The 18,212-nt window shown below is 43.1% G+C and overlaps 1 protein-coding gene across 4 annotated transcripts in view; it reads right to left on the reverse strand.

The window, feature by feature from the left end:
* Positions 1-6,981: 6,981 nt before the first annotated feature.
* DOCK4 (dedicator of cytokinesis 4) overlaps positions 6,982-18,212 on the reverse strand; it is a 430,453-nt gene continuing 419,222 nt past the window's right edge. For 3 of the 4 annotated variants that reach the window (XM_044246395.1, XM_044246394.1, XM_044246393.1), the window contains 4 exons: positions 18,007-18,079; positions 16,126-16,239; positions 12,892-12,953; positions 6,982-9,618 (listed from right to left, as the gene is read on the reverse strand). In XM_044246395.1, coding sequence (XP_044102330.1) covers positions 9,187-9,618; positions 12,892-12,953; positions 16,126-16,239; positions 18,007-18,079 — 681 coding nt within the window. In that variant the 3' untranslated portion in view covers positions 6,982-9,186. The remainder of the gene's footprint in view (positions 9,619-12,891; positions 12,954-16,125; positions 16,240-18,006; positions 18,080-18,212) is intronic. The other variant, XM_044246396.1, reaches the window with a different exon arrangement.

Here is an 18,212-nt window from a genome sequence, read left to right on the forward strand (position 1 = left end):
ACACATTTTAAAAATTAGGGTGTACCATTCTGTTGATTGGATGTGTTCTATTTTATGTAATCATTTCTATACTACTTTTTCTATGACTTGAAATTTTTGCTTGTTGTTTCTCCATATATGCATGTCGCATTTTGAAATATTTTTTTAACATAGATTTCTAGTAATGAAGTTATGGCTCAAAGGACATGACCATTTTTTAGGCTCTCGATCCATATTAACAAATTATATTTGAAAAGGTTATCCTAATTTAGTGCCACCAGCTGTATCAATGGATACAACTTTTGCCATATTTTTCCTAGAATTGAATGCTATTTTATATATGTAGCTAATTTCATAAGCAACAAATGTTACTTTGTTTTTTCTTCCATTAGTGGTTTTGTTAATTTCCCATGTTTGTTTACCCCTCATGTTTTATAAATTACCTATTTGACTATTAACGTATTTTCTCCCTTCCTTTCTGACACTTGTGCCTCTTAAGAGTGTCTTTGTTATTATTTTATAAAATCAATATGTATGAATTCTTTATAAAGATATAAACATTGTCAGACTTAGTGCAAATGTTTTTTGTCTATTCTTTCGTGTTGGCTGTATTTTTCTTTGACTTACCTAAGTTTCGAAATTTAATACCATGAAGTCGGCCAACTTTTTGTATATTCTTGGGCTTAGAAAGTTGCCTTACCAAAAGGAATAAAAAGGTGAGAAAGACAGAAAAGGAAAGCTAGCCTGCTGTCTGGGGTTAGTATTGAATTGCATTTGTTTTCAGTTTTTTGGGCCCAGGCATCAGATCACTGTGATAAATGGGGTCAAAGGTCACCACCAGATTCCCTCTCACTTCCTCTTGGTAAGGAAGGGTTTGGAGGAGGGACATAAGATGGTATTAACTCCTGGGTAGGCAGCTGGATATCCTGATGAGAACTTCTCTTCTCCTGGGCTGGGAATAAGGATTTGCTTAGGCTGTGGGTAATGAGGCAAGAGTTGGATCTACTGTGAGGGAAGGGACAAAGGAGTAACAGGAGACAACCCACCCCCCACCCCCACCCCGCCAGCCAAACTACTTCTCCATAGACCTGAAGCTCACTTAACACTCAGTATGTATTAACTAGTTTTTCCCCTTTTGGAGGGAAATAACCTGGGACTGTTGCCTGTTCGCAAGGAAGTTATACTTAGATGTGTGTGTACAGACCTGTGTGTACGTTTATCAGAATGAGAAAACTCATACAACTGACAGAACAGGAACCTGTAAGCTGGTAAAACTTGCAGAGTCCTTTCAGAATCCTGTCTAAAAACTGTTGCTGCGGGCTGCTTCCTGCTCCCACTGAGGAACAAAGAGGAGGAGCCTAAGCTCTAAACCTATTGCAAATGACTTCACCAATGGGATTAAAAAAGTGTTGGTGTTCCTGCCAATCGCTTCTGCTCAGGGAGGAGTTTCATATGGATCCAGAAACTCCTCCCCTTCACTTCCTGCTACCTGGCCCCCTACTCCTTTAAGTAGACACCTGGTTGCCAGCAGCATATGGGCTTTCCAAAGAGCTCTAGATCCTAATCAGCAATAGGAAGGAAGGGAAAAAATCAGCCAGGGAACATGAAACCAGTGTGGTGGTAGCAGAATGTTTTAGAATACAGTTTTTTCAGTCTCTTAAAAGTGTACCACAGTCATATATGTACGTAGTTCCACAAAGCCACTGTGAAAGGAGTCATGTAGGATATTTCGGTTTCCAGCCATTTTTACTTCCCAAACACAATTGTTTCAATTTTAAAAGTTCTTTCTTAATGTTTGCCCTAATATCTCTAAACAAAAAAGTATCTTACACTGCTATCTTTTGCCTGCCTTTAGATTTTAAGCATTTTCTATTTCAGGGATCAAGGGCAGGCTGCCCCAAATGTGCTACTTTGGCATATTGATTACCTCAAATAAAACTTAGTTAAGAGACAGTCTGTGTAAGAAGGCCATTCAGACCCTCCTCTGTTCCCGCAAAAGCCACAAATAAATCTCCCTTGTGAAAGGTGCCTTTCCTGTATCAGGAGGTAGAGAGACATCCTCATCACCAAAGATAGGAAATTTGGAGCCAAGAAGGCTGTATAAACAACCCTTGTTCCTTTTTGCTAGTTTACTACTCCAGCCTAAATTCTGCTTAAAATTCCTTAACAATTGGAGGTCCCCAAATTAAGTTTTGTTTGTCCTGTCAGTTCCTCACAGATTTATTATCTCTTTGTCTAAAACGTATAAAGACTTTGGTCCTTGTTAGGTCTCCATTGCATAATTGGGCCTCCATGGCTCATGTAATAAAACTTTGGTTTATTTTCTCCTGTTAATCTATCTGCTATAAATTCAATTCTTAGCCCAGCTAGAAGAACCCCGGACCAACGAAAATTTCTTCCTCCCCTTCACCTGACACAGTCAGCAGGATAAACTTCCACTGGACATTTGCTCTGAAGATTCTGCAGCTTTGAACTCTGGGACTAGGACATAAAACCAGAAGGTAAGGCTTCTTCTGTCAGCCTCCTGACACCTCTGTGGAGTCAGATGGAGCAAGAGGGTGAGATTTTTGTTGTCTCTAAGCTTAGGAGATAAAGTACTGGAACTAGTTCCTTGGGCTTAAGGACTCTTGGTAAAAATTTGGTAGAGGGGGCGCCTGGGTGGCTCAGTGGGTTCGGCCGCTGCCTTCGGCTCGGGTCATGATCCCAGGGTCCTGGGATTGAGTCCCGCATCGGGCTCTCCGCTGAGCGGAGAGCCTGCTTTCCTCTCTCTCTCTCTCTCTCTCTCTCTCTCTCTGCCTGCCTCTCTACCTACTTGTGATCTCTGTCAAATAAATAAATAAAATCTTAAAAAAAAAATTTGGTAGAGTACTCTCAGGTTACTGATCCATTTCCTCTCAGAGATGGTCTTTGCTTTTTTTTTTTTTTTTTTTTGGGTCTGTCTTTTATGCCATTCATCTTTAAAACAAAAACAAAAACAAAACAAAACCCACCATAAGGCATAAGGCAGCACGGGCCCTGTAAGCCAACTGTTCAGACTGGCTTCACAGACAGGCGAATCCAGTGATTCTGATCAGACCAGCGTCTATTTAGACAAACTTTGTGGTGGGTTATGTGCATCAGAGGTAAAAGCTATTGGTATGGGACATGTTGGAAGGAAAAGCCAAGTCAAGCACTAAAAGCTGTTAGAGCATTTACCACCTAACCCAAAGGCTCCCGTGTTAGGATGAGTTGGTCACAGAATGCATTAGATCGGCACCAGGTCACTGGAAACCTCAAAAAAAGTTCTGTGCAATGAAATACACGATAAAACACACAATCTCCAGCCCCGTGGCACATCCGTATTAGCATGGCTCCAAGAGAGCCAAGGCTGAGCTAAAGTTGTTAATGTTGCATAAGAAAAATCAGATGGGAGTTTTTCTTTTCATCTCGTCCTCTGTCAAAGAGCTTGACTTTGTGACCAATGAGAACATTCCCTGTGGTCTTCACCATTGGGCAGTGTGCCCATGTCGGGATGCACCTTGGTGGCCAGTCAACTAGAATGGGAATCTGAGACATGTATTGTTTGTTTGTTTTTTTAAAGACTTTATTTATTTATTTGACAGACAGAGAACACAAGTAGGCAGAGAGGCAGGCAGAGAGAGGAAGGGAAGCGGGCTCCCTGCCGAGCAGAGAGCCCGATGCAGGGCTCGATTCCAGGACCGCAGGATCAGGACCCAAGCCGAAGGCAGAAGCTTTAATCCACTGAGCCACCCAGGCGTCACTGAGACATGTATTGTTAAGCAACACTCTTTTTGTCCAGACCTGCCAGTGCTCAGGAAGCTGTCATAAGAGGTCCCAGCCCACAAGGGACCTTTGTTGTCTCAACCTTTGTCGCTTGTTAGTGCTGGCAAGTCCCTTTCCAGTAGTGCCTGCCTGGAGGTACTGTATATTCTTACCACCTGCACAGCGATGGTCTTTGCTCTCTTAAAAGGTATTTTCGGGAGTAAACTTCTGGATCATAGATAAAATGACTTTTTGGGTCTCACGTAGACTTAATTCTTAGCCCAGCTAGAAGAACAGAGGCTTGGACTAAGGAAGATTTCTTCCTCCTCTTGACTATTGACATCCCTTTATAGAAGATGAGAACTTCCTGTATTCTCTGCGCATACAAATTCCTTCCTTACCCTCATCCTTCCAGTCTAATTATATTATAATTTGGGATTAGATCAATATGTTTTACTTTGCCATGACTGTGTAAATATTATATGTAGCTGACCCACACAGTGTGCTATAATTACATTTACTTTTACAAAATATTTTTGTTCTCTGGAGTTAACTTTTTTCCCCCTCCACTTGCACAGCTTTCTAGAACCCATCTCCTCTATGCCTCAACATTCTTAAAAGTCAGAACTGACTCTTAAGTTCGTTTGAACTTAACACACAGACTTTTTATTAGCTTTATCTTCCTGAGGACACGTCAGTCACTCAGCTGACTGTGGCGTTTACGACAGCTGTTTAGGTCACTGTCCTCACAGCTCAGTTTTTTATTCCTTCACTGATTGTGAATGACAGGGAAAAACTCTGGATAAGTGAGGTTGTACTTGTGTTCAAAATGCTAAGGATTTTCCTAGCAATCTCTTCTCTGGGATGAAGTATTTTCAGTAGGTGTTGTCAGAGTATCAACATTAGCTTGTTACTTTTCTGTCTTCTCATCTCTCTTTTTCATTTCCTTTGTAAGGATATCAATTTCCTTAGCAAAAGATTGTGTGAAAGACTTATTAACATTTTCTCAAATTTTGGGTAAGGCAGCAATATTTTCTTCCCACATAGCACAAAATACTGCATCAATAGCCAATCTTGGAAAGATATTGCTGGTGGCATTAAAATTGGTAGAACACTTTGGGGAATAAATTTGCCAATATGCAAAAGAATGATAAAAATCATCATTTCTCTGCCTTTGCAATTTCAGTGTAGGAACACATTGTCAGGAAATAATCCAAACACGGAAAAAGCTGTGTGTTAGAAGAGTCAAAGTGGAGTTATTTGTAGGAGCCACTGCTTGGAAACAATATAATGTCAATTAATAGGGGAATGGCCCAAGAATTATTATACTTTGCCTTTACATATATATCATATGCAAATACATACTACATATAAAGACAAAATAAGGATAATTTGTCTAGGTTTACTGTGATTATAACTGAGTAAAACATATACGTTGAGAACTGAAACTACGTACCTCATACAGCTGTTGTCCGTGTGAGCAGGACTCCATATTCCAATGCTTATTAGTGTAAGCTTACCACAAATCTCTTGGCGAGGGAAATAACTTTATTGTTCATAATAGGAACTTCTCAACAGATCCTATCAAATCATCAGTACAAAGCATCAACTGAAAGTTAATGTCCTAAGACTTCATGAACCCCTCAACCCAAAATTCCTGCCTTGCTGTTTCCATCAAATCTGAACAATTATATCATGATGTTTACCCATTTTTAAACAATGCCCGCTCATTGAAAGTCCCACCTTAAACAAAATTCTAAAATTTCCCAGGAGTCTGATCTTGCCCTTCTCTCCATGACACAACCCAAAGCTCTACTGAGCTGTGATGCCCTCACTAGTGGCAAGGTGTCACCCCTACATTAGCAACAGGTTATGTTGGTGATACTTGGGCAGCCACAGTCAACAGTGGAGAAGAACTATGCACTAAATATATGTAGAAAGAAATGGAAAAGGATAATAATAATAAAATAATAATAATAATAATTAATAAATAAATAATAATAATAATTGTGTCAGGGGATTGGAATTTGGCCAATTTTTTTATTCTCTTTCGGGTATTCTTAGGTAATGAGGGCAAAGCTTATTTCAATCAAGAACTAAGAATTCATTTTGGTACAGCCACATTTTAATATGTAAAGATCAAATAAAGGCAAGGCTGTGCAACTTGTTATTCTCTTCGTTGTGTTTTGTAGAACAATCAATAACAATCCGGAGAGAAGACTACTTAGGTAGGAAGGAGAGCTATTCATATTGTAATTATGCTTGTAGAATCGAAATACTTATGGGCTGTTGTAATGAGAATGATCCAAAAATGCTCTAAAATCACTTAGTTAATGTCGAGAAACAATCAGGAGGACATTGACTATGGCCTTTAAATGGGTTTTGGTATTTAATGGGTTGGAGGCTTTAGACAATGGCTCGCTTAGCATTGAGTTACATAAATGTTGTAAACCCAACACAGCATAGACACATCTCACAAAATTAAACGCCAGCCTCTATTAACAGAAATCTTGTAGTCAATGGGTTTTTCAGTGTTTGTCAAATACATTTCCCATCTTTTCATGAAAATTGGGGAGAAAAGCTGGCCTGTGGATAGAGTCTGTCAGAGCTAACAAAGGCAGTTACTCCTTTGTATGCCTGGCAGTTACCTGTCTGTGTCAAGTACTCCAATGTAAACAAACGTGGATGGTTTTTTTTTTTTTTTTCTGGAGAGAGCGTGCACATGCGTGCGCCCACACACACAGGAGCACCAGCATGTGGGTGGGGGAGTGAGGCGGGGTGGGGAGAGGCAGAGGGTAAGGGAGAGGAGAGAGAATCCCAAGCAGGATCCACGCCCAACCCAGAGCCCCGGGGGCGGGGGAAGGGGGACTGGACCTCAGGACCCCAAGATCATGACCAGAGCAGAAACCAAGAGTTGGCAGCTCAACTGACTGAGCCACCCAGGCACCCTGATGGCTTGACTTTTAAAAAATGGCTCTCCTTAGGTTAATTAGTCTGGTATCCAGGTAAATCACTTATCTTTTGGTTACTACCAATACCATTACCTTTTCAACTTTTTTTCTCCAAGGTATAAATAAGCTTTGCCTGGAGACATGTGTCAGCCAAGGCAAGACAACACCAAAACAGGATCTATCAACCAAAGAGTCTAACAACATCAATCAACAGGATCCCGACCAAGAGATTTACGCAGCTTCTGTTGCAGGTAAAGACACGTTGACAACAGGAATAAAGACAGTTATATTAAGATTAATCAGGTAATTTTATTAAATATTTACCATTCAGCAGCAACCAACATGAACATCTGAGCTAACAGAATCTTTTGAAATGTTCTGCTATATAGCTGCTTCAGAAATACACACATGATAAATTGAACTGTTCATTGCCAAAAAACTTCTTTAAAAAATGGCTTCAAGAGCAAATAACACTGATTTACACAGTGCCCAAGCACTAGTCAACAATCTATTAAATTACAAAGGAAAAGGAAATCAAAGAAGCTTTGTTACCTTAAGCATGTCAACTGATTTAAATGGAAGGCTTTACTTCTTTAAAGCAACAGGAATATGGAGCTTCCTATGTGTGTGTGTGTATATATTTTTAAGAATGTGATTACAAACACAAAGTGTTATCATCAAAAGCAAAAGCTAGTCCAGAAATTCCCGACTGCAAAACTTGCAAGATACAAAGCTAAAATTCATGTTCCTTTTCTCAATAATGAATACTTCCACTAAACATAAATATTTTAACATATATTAATTTTTCTGACATTCATTCAAAACTGTAAAGTCAATATGGCAGAATTATTGTTAAAAGCACATATGTACAAATATTCTTTTTCCATACATAAAGTATTTGGCATAATTATAACAATCATACTGCATCCACAACTGTTTGCTTTTATTTGTACTTTTTTTTTTTTACACATAATGGTATCTCTTATTAAAATTAACCAGTTATGTACAAAAATACTTGAACATTTATCATAGAAAACCTCTATAACCAGCCTCAACAGCATATACCTGCTGAATGGTTTCATTAAGAGAATATAAAAAAGTGGTCACTGCCTTCCAGGTAAGCTATCAACAAAAACAAACACGGTTAAACTAAAATGAGCTTCCCAACAAAAGAGGGAAAATATTTAACAGTATGATTTAAAATACAGTTCATATTTATTGTCAATTGAGTGTTATAAACAGTCAATAAAAGAAAAAAACAAAGATACAAAATACATTACTACATACAAGGTGCTTTTTTTCACACTCCTGCAACTGTGGCTTTAACATCCCTACCTAGATCTGAGATGCTGCGCAGCAATACTCAAGCCAGAGGGGTCTATAGCCTTCTCACCCTTCAAAAAACAGGATCCGCCAAGAAGACAAGCTCTGGTAGGAGCTTGGAGAGTTGTGAAGAATATTCTATTTGGCGCAGGATTGAAAGTTAATGCCCTTACCTTTTGAAAGTCCTTTTGCCATTTAATCATGCTAATATATTTTCTCCAAGGTTTTTTTTCTTCATTTACGCTATTGATTTAATACTGTCCTGTATTGATTCCTGAATTCTTGTTAATGGGACACATTAATTTGTGCCTATTTAACACGTGAACATCTGCTCTTCTTCAATGACAAATGCTGAGGAGGAAACTATCAAGTACGGAAGCACAAGATTCAAGTAAACACTTCTCCTGGGGTCTTTTGCTTAATCTAGCCGATTGGAACTCTGAAAGTAAATTGCACCTTGAAAAGAAATACAGTAGATGCCATGATGTCAGGATACTAAAGGATTTACCAACCAATTCACAAAGGTAGAGTTTTAAGACAGTAGATGGTGGTCAGATGTCAAAAGCAACCTTAAAGAGTTACTTTGTTTCAGGAACAAAATAACTTGCAGTCCTAGTCCTTGCAACCCCTTAAGTATATTGTCTGAGTAGCCTGCTTTAACTTGAAACTCTGTTGGTGTGCACTGATCAGTCTGTTCACGGAAAGAGCCAGAAATCTCCCCTTATGTACAGAAGTCTTCTAAAGCAAGGATCATTGTGTTAGGATGTGCATTGACTTTAGTAAGCTTTCTCGGAGTATCAAGTATTCAGTAAAAAGTATACAACATCATCACGCGCCGTATTGTTCGACAATAGCCTATTGGTTTAAGATGAAACTATATAAAAAAGGTGAACATAAAAAGATACAAAAGAAGTCTTTAACGCTATTTACCACTTTCAAACGAGAGACATTGTAAGGAACGTCAGCCATACTTCATGGAACATCTGGCGTTTGAGATCAGTAACTTTTAATATTGTGCAACATATTAATAAGCAAGTGTTAATTCCATTCATTGAAAGACAAATCTGAGTAAGTGATTAAAGTGCCTACACTAAATGTCTCCTCGTCCTACTGCCTATTCTCTTGTAAACCGCCAGGACTCGGCGTCGCCGCGGGGGACCAGCAAAGGGACTCATAACTGCGAGACCTTGCGGGGCAGGGGCCGGGGGCGCGGGCCGGGCTCAGTCCTCCGGGTCCCGTTCTCCAGGTGGCCTGGCCGCGCCGCCAGCGGCTTGGGGGGCAGCGCGGGCGGCTCGGCCGTGACCGGGATGGAGAGGCTGTGAGGTAGCGGGACGGGCCGCCGCAGAGTCCGCTCGTACACGCTGTAGGGCGGCGGCGTTTTGCTCTCCTTGCGCCCCGGCTCCTCCGACCCGCTGTAGCTCGGCCCCGGCGCCGGCGCCGACTGTTCGTTCACCTGATTTTCGAAGCCTGAGGTTTCCGAGGTGCTACACCGGCTGAGAGAAGAAATCCCACTGCTGTAGCTGCCCGACAGGACCGGGGAGTTGGAGATGAGTCCTGGGGAGTGGTACTCCACCGGAGAGGGGGTGAAAGACTGCACGGAGCCCTGCTCGAAGGCGAGAGAAAGGCCGGAGGGGAGACGCGCCAGAGTCATCAACACTGTCCCGGGCTGCCCGCGAGCCTCCCGCCCTGAACCCCAGCCCTCATCCCCGGCGCTCTTAACGGGACTCTACGTGGAGACAGAGCCTTGAAGGCGGTGGGGGTGGCGGGGGGGGGGGACCTTAAAAGTGAGGCCTTTCCGGTAGGCCCTTGTCCGATCTGACTGGTGTCCTTATGGGAAGAAATTTGGGTAGAGAGGCCCCAAAGGTGCAAAGACCGCGTTAAAGCAGAGGGAGAAGGCGGCCCATCTGCAAGCCAAGGAGAGGGGCCGCGGGAGAAACCGAGTCTCCCGACACCTTGTTTTTGGATCCTGCGCCTCCTGAACTGTGAGGAAATCCGTCCCTGTTGTTGAAGCCGCCCACACTGTGGCGCTTACTTCTGGCAGCCCTGCTGTGGGACTCATGCACACAACCCGGCCTCAGATCGGAGGCCGTGTCCTCTCCGCAGCAAGACGGACCTCTGGCATTCACCTGCTATCCCCTCCGTTTGTTCACCTTGCTGCCCATAGCTACTCTTTTTTGGGGCAGAAAAAAGCTAAAAGTAATCAGGAAGAAAATTCAGAGGTATATAAGTAGTCCCATCATTTGAAAGATGGGGAACCCGCAGAAACGACAGAAAGCTTGGGCGGTGCCCTTTCCCCCTTCTAGCTCAGCAGGGATGGGCAGAACTGGAGGACAGGAGCGAGAGCAGCCTGACCTGGGTGGGCCTCCTACCAAAGACCTCCGGAGGAGGAGTGAGGCGCCCTAGCCTTGCACTTCAGTTCTCTCCCTCCCATTCCTGACCCCTGAGCTGAAGCAGCAGCTCTCGGGCTCCTCTCCGGCTCTAGACTGAAATGGGACCTGTTTCTTCTGGCACGTTTTTAAAGAAACGGACTTGGTTACTAATTTTGTAAAATAGGACGATTTCTCATAAAAACCCCAATATTTTTGGCGTTACGTTAAAAAAAAAAATAGAAGTTCTAGCAACAAACGGCTTGCTTTCTCTTAATGGGGACAATCTTTTGAAACAGGAAGGGCTTTCCCCTGGAGATGGGGCATGAATTCTTCAGTTTACTTTGGTCTTCACATTGTGTTCTACCAGCCTCCTTTGTTCACATTTTGTTCACAATATGTTAGCGGTCTACTCTGTTGGCATCTGAATTTGCTAATTCCCCAACTGGTGTCCTACGGAAAAGGAGTCCTAACTGATGCTCTGTGAGAGCAGGGTTCTACTGGGAAATGCTGCATATTGTGTGCTCCTTGAGTGCATTCAAGGCATAGTAGCATGTTAAAGTCTTATAATCAAGAAAATGAAAGGACACCTCAGCCTAGGGTTTTCTAAACTTAGCTGACCACAGACCACTTTTTCATTTATTGTGTAATGGCCTCTAAAACCATACCCTATGGAGAAGATTTCTGAAACGCTATCCTAGACTAACTCTACCTTGGTCTCTCTTTTTAAACAAAATAATACAGGGAGACACAAACTCATTTAGCAGGAGCCTAAAATGAAGTGTTGCCAATTAAGGGCACTATCACTGCTGTCCACTATCAAAAATCAGACTGCAAGTTTAAATAAGACAGGTAAGCTCAGTCTTCACCACAGGATTAACTCCATCATTTAATTGCTGAAAAACTGAGTTAAGGCAACAAACTGCATTCTAGTCATAGCAAAGCTCGTAACTTGGTAGCACTGTGCCCCCTAATGTAACACAGGAGTCATAACAGAAGTATGCCATTTGTTTTCTCTCCGAACCCTGTTTGTGTAGATATGGCTGCAGAGCTACCCCTGGCCGGTAAGAACATCACCAGCTCTGCCGAGAGAGAAACCATATGCCACCTTGCCAAACGGGACTGTTTGGTAGCTGCCTGAATATTTTCATGCCTTCAGTTCTTTTGACAGAATCAGTCTCGTAGACTCCGTCTTACTGCTCTACAGAATCAAGTTGGAAAATGCAGATGTTAATTGCACAGCAATATGTGGGAGCTCCTTGCGAGTAAGGCCAAATGTAAGATATGGAAACATCATGTTGCTTCCTTTCCCATCACAGCAACGTGACAGTCTATGGCTGCCCAAGCTAACGCAGTCACGGGTACGTTATGATTAACAGCTGCATTGCAGAATGAAAAAAAAAAAAAAAAACCACACATACACACAAACCCACCCCCCCCCAAAAAAACCCCAAAAAACCAAACTAGCAAATAATTTGCACTCTCCAGCAAATTTCTACATCAGAAACGTTGGCAATGCAAATGAAATCACACTTCTTTGCAATTTTCTCCATTTTGGGGCTTTTGTTTTCCAGAGTCTCAGTTTCTATCAGCAACTATCCTTAGCAACACAGATGCACTGGATCACGACCTGCCCCTGTGTGTTTTTAGAAGCTAATTTGTCTCTTTCTTTCACATTAGTCAGAAATACCTTCTCAACAAAAAGGACACGGAGCATGTAAATCCTCACTCAGATTCAAAATCATTCTTTTAACACCCACTTCAACCCCATATTTGCCTCTGGTGCGGCGGCTCTGAACACCAGTATCTGTAGATATTGACAATCCCTACAGCCAGACTGATTCAATTTGGATAGAAACTAAATATTATTCTTTACCTTCATGAGGGATTTTGTATGTTTAGAGATGTTAAATAGCCTACATTTACCTATCAATTTAAAGCTTTTCAATTTGTTTCCTAGAAATTTTACTCCTTTTACTGTCTTGTTTTTCATGATGAAGTATGTATCTCAAATGTAAATGAAAACATTAGTATAAAACATGGAAGGAGAGAAAGTCGGGTTTGACTTTGTCAAATGGGTGGGGCCGACAGAAGCAAAAAGGCCCAGGAGACCCTTTAACTGGGTTTGATGGCTGAGTTTTTAAATTTTTTTCTTTCTCTTTTTTTGATGTCCCTGAAATCAAAAGGCCAGACTGAAAACATCCCAGGAAATTCAGTGGGACCATATTTCTTTCCTAATTCAGTGTATACAAAGATTCTAGTCCATACATTTTCACTGCCACTATTTGGGGAATGAGGCCAATAACCTGAACACAGAGGGCTGCACTGATGGAGGAGGCTCCCTGACAGGAAAGCCTGTTTTCTTACCAATCTTCCTTCACCCCTTCTCTAGGTGTTCTTTGCCTGGTCTGTACCTATGAAAGCAGCTCAGTGATGAACCACAGATGAAACGTAAGGAAAGAAGGAATGTGGGGCTAGTCTCTAGCCTGAGTCTAAATAGGAGTCTGTACCTTCAACGGAGATCTCCCAGCAGGTGAGGGGGACACTGACGTTGTATGTCTTGCTGGTGAAGCTGTAAACAGAGAGAAATGCTTTGAATTGAGAAAAACCAGAAGGTTCACTAGCTGCACATGCCTTCTGTGTACAAACCCATATAGATGGTCCAGTGCCTAAAGACCTCCTAGGCAAGGGGTGGGGGGATAGGGGAGAAACTGAATGATGCATTTCCGAATCAGACTCCCCACCAAGACACGGGAGAATTAGTGAAAAGTCACCAGCACATACATAATGCTATACAGAAGTGACAGGAACTCGAACTGGTCCAATGTCCCATTTTCCAGAAGCCCAGATGCTTTTCCACTGCCTGATCTGTTTCAAAAGGTGCTTTTAGGTGTGATGTGCCAGGGAGAGACTTCGGAAAATAGCTGCCGACTTTGAGCAGCAATGGGGACACTCCTGCCACCTAGGCAGGTTAGAAGGGGTCCGTGAGAATAAACTACACCAGCCCCCGGCCCTCACATCCAGTACTCCCCAAACAGAAAACCCTTGGCCACATCCAAACAAGAAGTGAGAAGTTTTCCATTTTCCCCCTTCATGCTTGTACTCAGGTCTTCCCTTTGTCCCGGGGCAGTGGTGGGGGGCAGGGCGGGGGGGCAGGGCGGGGCGGGGCCGGATGGGGGTGGTGCTCTATGGATGTTGTTATTTCAGCAAAGAGGTGCTGTCTCTCTATTTCTCCCCCTGGGTTTCCTAGCCCTCCAGCTGGGATGCAGCCCATGATGGCCCTGCTCTGTGTGCTCAGAGGTCAGGTCCAGCCCCCTGGAACACAACCACACACACAGAAAGCTGCCGTGACACAGCCAACACGAGGAGGGGAAGTCAGATTTCCGAGTTCCACTACAGAGGTTTCACTGAGCTCAGGGTTTGCGGCTCTGTGATCAGCTGCCCTTCTGCCAGCTGCCAAAGTGAGGCTTACAACTCTTGCGGAAACTAGAAAGAGGCTGGAGGAAATACAGACAGACAGTTACAGATCCGGCGACAGTGAGCACAGATGACGATGTGAGGACAGACCCGGCGAGCAATCCGTGCAGAAGGGAGGGCAGCCCTTCCAGGTGAAACGGGGAGAGGTGGGGTCACCTGTGAGCTAGTGCACGAGGGGGCGTGGCCCTTGGTGGCCCCGTGGGGGTGTGCAGCACCTGCTACTGTCAGACACCGGTGTTAGTGCTAGCCTGTGGCTTGCGGTGGGGGCTGACAGAAGAAAATCCTGCATGAGCGGAGAAACAGAGTGCTGACTGGGAACTGTGTTACTGCCACCGCTCTGTGTGGTCCAGGTTTACCACAGCACAGGCTCTTCTTCCTCCTGAGCCCGGCATTCCGGGACCCCACCACGTGGTTCCAGAGCAGCCCTTGCAGCCATAGTCTGTCCACAGAGCTTTTCTAGAAAGGCCTTCTCCCCCAGAGACCTAAAAGGGTGCCGTCGGTATCCTTGCCTCCAAGTTTGACTGGGCCTAGGCTCTTACCTACCATCAATAGTGTTGTTCCTCTGAAAATGCTTTTCAAGTTTCTGACATGAGTGATACAACCAGTTTAAACTGGAGACTCCTTGCATATATGTACAGCATGAATAAGATACAAATTACTTGGCTGAAGAGTCTTAACCGTCTCAGGCCACAGTGGTATTCGGATGTGGGTTATCGATGAAGCCTAGTTATTTCTTGTTCTGTTGAAAAATCGCACATGCTTTTCAAAACCTGTTGGTGACTTTTAGCTTTGACTAGTATAGAACAAACTGGGTAGCACACAGTTTGTTTAAAAAAAAAAAAAAAGTCAAAAAAAAAAAGTCAGTAAAAAAAAAACAAGAAAACAAAAAAACAAAGATGAGATGCTAAAATACAGCAAATGGAACCTGATTGAGCAACTCCGAAAAATCTGGGAAGAAAATGTCGTATTTGCTCTTGCTTTTAGGCCAGTTGTATTTGTAAACTCCAGAACTACTCTAGATGTGTGCACATGTTGAAAAGACTCTCCCCATCACCAAGAGAGGCAGATTCAGCAGAGGAGGTCTTCAAGACTGTACCATATCAAGGTTACCAAGCAAATGGCTTATTCAGTTGGAAAGGGGGTCTATTATTGCTATAAGCTCATAAAGTTTCTTAAGAATTTTCAGTGGTTTTCAAAATCTAGAAGGGTTTGGTAAAATATCAATTCTAGGGCTTTATCCTGGAAATGGTGATCCGATTCAGATTTTCTGATCTGATTCAGATCTCAGATCTTCTAAGTTGAGCCTAAGAATTTGCTTCTTAAACCATCACCTGAAGGGCTGCAGTACCCTGAATCAACCCCTTGAGAAATCTCACATTTTTTAAAAGTTTTATTTATTTAGGGGCACCTGGGTGGCTCAGTCACTAAGCATCTGCCTTTGGCTCAGGTCATGATCCCAGGGTCATGGGATCGAGCCTCGCATCAGACTCCCTGCTCAGAGGAAGTCTGCTTCTCCCTCTCCCACCCCCCTTGCTTGTGTCCTGCTCTTGCTGTGTCAAAAAAAAAATAAAAATAAAAAAAGGTGTGCACATGCAAGTGAGAAGGCGAGTGTGGGGAAAGGGCACAGGGGTAGGGAAACAATCTCAGGCAATCACTGAGTGCAGAGTCCTATGTAACATGATGTGGGGCTTGATCCCACGACCCTGAGATCATGACCTGAGCTGAAATCGATAGTGGAACACTTAACAGACTGAGCCACCCAGGCACCCTGAGAAATTTCACTCACTCCTGGACACAGACCTCTCTATACAAGGGATAGCAATGGATGTGAGGTTAGTTGCACCCCACAAGCTTATCAAAGTTACCATTAGTCAGTTCCTATTTCGGGGCCATGTGAAACTCTGGCATCAGTCCCGAGGAAGAGTAAAGTGGCTGAATTAGCAGAGGTTGATAAGAATGAGGTGGTTCAAGCAAAGGACAGAGAAAATCCTAAGGGCTTGGCAAAGCTTAGAGTACCTCCCCAAATTTTAAGGATAGTGCCTAGCAGGAGGACATCTGTCTGTGGAGCTCATGAGGAACAGAGTACAGTCTGACTTAGTGTTGTAAGAAATTCCGGAAAGAAGGAAAACACTGGGAATGAATTAAACTACTCAGGTTTTTACCTCAGACAGCAAGTGCCTACCTTTCTCTGAGGAAGTCACGACAAGCTGGAGTAGTCATAAAAGTTACTTTATAAAAGTGACTGTTCAAATGCTTCAAATACCCACCAGTTTGTGTGGGTCTTGGAGGGACAGGGGGAGAGATAATTTTCCCACTATCCGACATGTTCTTGGCTTCTTTCCCACTGTCCAGGCTCCAGCTGCTAGGGGTGGGATTCACAGCTGGAAGGGAATAACACAGCTAAAAACACATGGTCCACTTTGCCCTTTCGAACACCTGAGATCTTAGAAGAAAGTCGAAATTATCCGGAATGAAAAGATCAACTGGATTAAAAAACAAAAACAAAAAAAACCCCCAAAGCTTCCTAAATACTAAACCTTTAATTTTCTACCTCACAGTTGTAGTTGACATTTAATTGGGTGCTAGCATGTCTGTTTATTTCCCCTCCAGCAGTCAGACAAAACTACAGATCTCCACAGGAGAACGGTGGAATCTTGCTGAGAATTACAAATGTGTTTAGATAATAGATAACAGATAAGAGGACACAGTCGCTGAAGTATTTTCTAAGTCAGTTTTTAGTGGAAACGTCTGGACAAGTGGCACCCCAAAAGGGGGAAGACAGTAATAGGCTAATATTTCAACTACCTGGCAGGGTGAATCACACCATCCTGTAGACCAAATCTTGGGCAAAAGGACCCTTGTTCCTGAAATCAATGGATTAGACTGAAGTATGTCCTAAGTCCTCAAAAAAAGTAATTTGGCATACGGACCGTATCATTCCCTTTTTTTTTAATTTGTCTGTTCCATGCTTCAGCAAGATGCAGAAATATGGAACAACTCCTGTTAGAAGCAAGGGCAAGACACACAAGATTATAAATAGCTGCTAGGAAATCAGGTTTCCAAAAGCAAGTCTCAAGATTGCTAGTGGTTTGCTCCCTGGACAGACACTGCCATCTGATGGACACAGCTGGGATTTTAACATTTTACTCGAAATCACCACATCAATTTCAGGGGATGGAATCTCCACTCTTAAAAATTAATTTTTCTCAGTTCGTTTTAAATTGGCGTTGTGGTTTTCCTTGGTAGAAGGGCTAAGAAAAACTCTAAGCTCTCCAGGCAAAGATTAACATTCGACATGTAACATTAAAGCAAAATTCGTGTTTTAAAATCATTTCAGCTACCATCTCACTAGTTTCAATCTCCCAAGGAAAGTTTTAATGTTAATCTATCCGTGTCGTCCAAGGACAATACAGTTTAGCTCTTAATGAGGACAATTAAAGTGCACTTTATGGGAACATGTCATTAGCGGCTCAAGTCCTGGGCTTACAGGACCACTCGGAGTTTTGAGGCTTGACCCCGCACGAGGCAAATGGGTGACTTGCTGCTGGCCCCACCCGTGCAGTGGAGGGGGTCACACTGAATCTGCTCTTCATCTCCTGTCACCGATGCTAATTAGCTATTAACCGCTATGCATGGGTTTCTCATTTTTTTTGTATGACCTTGAGGCAGGGCACACTCCATTATGCACTGGATTGCAATTCCTAAGTAGTAGTATAGGAGTCCCCACAAACAACAGATGAACTGGCAGAGCGAGCTCTGTAAGGGAAACAAGGTTGGGACCAGGGAACCCATCTGGGAAGGTGCTATTTCCACTGTGCCGAACAAGTTGCCTCCTCAGCAGCTTTGTTTCAGGGAGCATAGGCATTGCCTTGGTGATGGGACCCCAAAAGCCATTTAACCGAGGGGTTCCTAACTTGCTCAGATTCTGCTGTTCAATTCTACAAGAAAACAGGTTTGAAAGGATGTGTCAGGAAAGACTGTCTTTCATGAACTCCCTGAAGGGCAAATTAGTCCCAATCATTAAGATCCAGAGATCTGAACTTCCACAAAGACACACAATAGACTGGAGTAAATGAGGACAAAACAAAGCCTTACAGCTGCCAGGAGTGGGGGGGCAGCGGCAATGAAGGGGCTGGCTTTATACCCACCTTTCTCAGGTGCAGAAAGATTCGGGTCACTGCGTGGCAAGGCTCCTTCTCCAATATGATTAAACAGCAGCCTCTGCAAAAGCATAAGAGTCCGTTTTTATGGCGCACTATGCCGTGATGGGAGACCTTCTAGAAAATGAGATGACTGTCTCATAACTGAAACTATTGGTTCAAAATAATTTTTATATGGTACATGATGAGCCTGG

The sequence above is a fragment of the Neovison vison genome, chromosome 4 (assembly GCF_020171115.1).
Source record: "Neovison vison isolate M4711 chromosome 4, ASM_NN_V1, whole genome shotgun sequence".
In the NCBI taxonomy this organism is placed as follows: domain Eukaryota; kingdom Metazoa; phylum Chordata; class Mammalia; order Carnivora; family Mustelidae; genus Neogale; species Neogale vison.